Source organism: Anopheles marshallii, chromosome 2 (genome assembly GCF_943734725.1).
Source record: "Anopheles marshallii chromosome 2, idAnoMarsDA_429_01, whole genome shotgun sequence".
In the NCBI taxonomy this organism is placed as follows: Eukaryota; Metazoa; Arthropoda; class Insecta; order Diptera; family Culicidae; genus Anopheles; species Anopheles marshallii.
In genome coordinates, this window is record NC_071326.1 from 73,317,697 (window position 1) to 73,320,068 (window position 2,372).

General features: G+C 48.3%; 1 protein-coding gene across 1 annotated transcript in view; it reads right to left on the minus strand.

Annotated features, from left to right (window-relative positions):
* Positions 1-1,703, minus strand: part of LOC128706959 (NACHT and WD repeat domain-containing protein 2) — an 8,246-nt gene extending 6,543 nt beyond the window's left edge. The window contains exons 1-4 of the mRNA XM_053801904.1: positions 1,601-1,703; positions 1,394-1,482; positions 99-419; positions 1-29 (exon numbers count right to left, since the gene is read on the minus strand). The exon at positions 1-29 is cut by the window's left edge and continues 116 nt beyond it. Of these exons, the coding sequence (XP_053657879.1) occupies positions 1-29; positions 99-419; positions 1,394-1,482; positions 1,601-1,703 (542 nt within the window). The remainder of the gene's footprint in view (positions 30-98; positions 420-1,393; positions 1,483-1,600) is intronic.
* Positions 1,704-2,372: the final 669 nt, after the last annotated feature.

Below are 2,372 nucleotides of genomic sequence, written 5' to 3' on the forward strand. Positions count from 1 at the left end.
TGATCTTCGGCTTGTAGTTTCGGCACTCGCTACAATTAGAAAGCCGCATGAAGAATATGAGAAAAAGCTCTCCGGCACTGCTCACGTGCAGTCCGCACCTTGTTGTTGAAGTTGATCAAGATGGAGGAGATGGGTTGCAGGATCGAGATGGGCGGTACGGCATTGCTATCCTTTTTGTACCACAAGTCGAGCAGCGTCACGTCGACACCCATCGAGGCGAGATCGTCCCGGATAAGCTGCAGCTCGGAGGATAGGATGTATGTCGGAATCGGCCGGTAGCCATACTTTTGTCCCAGAAAAACGACAAAGTTGGGCCCCATCGAAAGACGCTGACAGTTCTGGATCTCACGCATGCATAGCTCGGTCGTCATGTGATCATCCGTTGCCTCGTCTCGTACACCCCATCGCATGTCTACGACCTTTGGAAGGCAAAGAAAAATGATTTAGAATTCCCCGCAAATGGATCGCACTAAACGTGTCTATCTAAGCATATCCGTTAGAGCGTTGTTGGCTCCAACATATTCGCAATAGGAAGGAACTATTTATTGCGAGTTAAAATTCTTTTCACCCGCTTTATGTAAGAACCCTGCGTGACGCACGCCATCAACTATTTTGTTGTTGTTGCAGTAAATTTATTGCGGAGCTACCAAGCGGCAAAGTTCGCTCGTAAACCGCACAGTGATAACCCATAAAACGCAGCAACGTAAGTAAATCATAACGTACAACACCGATGTGCTTCGCGACAAACTAAAACCCGTCCCAAATGGAAGGAATAAAAAACAAATTTCCCAACGTCATAAACAAATCCACACTCTTCTGGGGGTCTGGAGTGGGGGGGAAGTCGTCTATTAGTATGTCAAACTGCCACATTATATAGGTTGCGCATGTTAAGCAGCGTATGCAGTCGGCAAAGTTCAAACAACTCCCCCAAAACACTATTGACCCATTTCGAGGCCACATTTGGCACCGTGGGGAAAAGGCGACAGCGCAATGTCGTGGGGTGAGGTTTGACGTCATTTGTTAGTGGTTTTCCCGTCATCACAATCGTTCTCAGGCTTGTCTAGTAGCAAGTACTCCCCCCCCCCCCCCCCCCTCCAACCTGTCACATTGTTATGTTGCTAGAGACATGAATCTAAACTCGTCGCAGTAGGATTGACGCTAGCAAACCGTGTATGTGGGGGGGTATTTTTCTCCGAGGGGTGCAAATGAAGACACTCGCGCGGGCTACTAGATAAATCAATATTTCCCCTTTTCAGTATACTCTTGAAGGGGTGGCGAGCTTGGGTGGAATTCTTTCATATTTTAAAAACTTGCGTCAAAGTTACCTCTAGTTTGAGGTGAGTACAAGAGTGTTCCTTATCCAGACTACTACGATCTTATTTTAAGTACTTACTTGAAATTCCAAGCCGTGCTTCTCCCGGCAGTAATCCTTAATTCTTGGATAACATTTCGCCATCAGGTTGTTTCTTTCCATCGTCGTATCTGCAAAGATACACCCGAGCCGTGCAGACATGTGGACATCGAAAACAGCGCGTCAAAAAACGTTCGACAACCTTCGAGCCCTTGGTCAACTCCCTGCCCGGTGGTTACGTAACCGTACCTGTGAACGTCGAGCTGGTAAAGATGCGCACAATTTTCGAACTAACCGGTGGCAGATTTTCCATCGAACCGGCAAAAATCGTGTCAATCGTGCGGTCATCCATTGTGTGTCGCGGGTTAGAAGACCACTTCACCGCAGATTAGAACTTTTGTATCGCACTACTGTCAAAACTGGACACTGTGTAAACTTTCCACGGCTGATGTGTCACGGGCCAGAACAGGTGTCGCGCATTCTACTGCTGTCGTACGTCTGAGCGGAAACTGAAACCGTACCTGGTACAAAATAGGCACCAGCACCGCGGAACTGCAGGTATTGCGTTTCGATCAAACCGTACCATCCGGTCGGCTCCGTTGTCATGGTGTTTTTTGGCTTTGTGCGAATAAAAAGCCTCGCGCACATACACATACACACACTGAAATGCCGAAGGGAGCGTACCGGCATTTTGCCTACTAACCAAATGCGGACGCACTGACAAGCCGGGAAATGGTGTCGGAAGAAAGGTGCTTTGTTTTCACTTTCATTGGCTTCCGGTTGGTGGCTTATCGGAGTTGCGGTCGGTGGGGGGTGCTTTTTTTTTTGGATGGTGCCCCGATGCAAGGACGATGGATGATCAATGGGGTGGGACAATGTTTACTTATTTTTGTTTTGACTACCCGGATACCGGCAAGCTATCGATTTGGTAGTGCGCCACTGCGGAAGACGGCCATCAGTAGAAGGTGTGGAAAGGGGGTTCGAAGGGAGGTTTGCTTAGAAAGTGCAACGTCGAATGCAT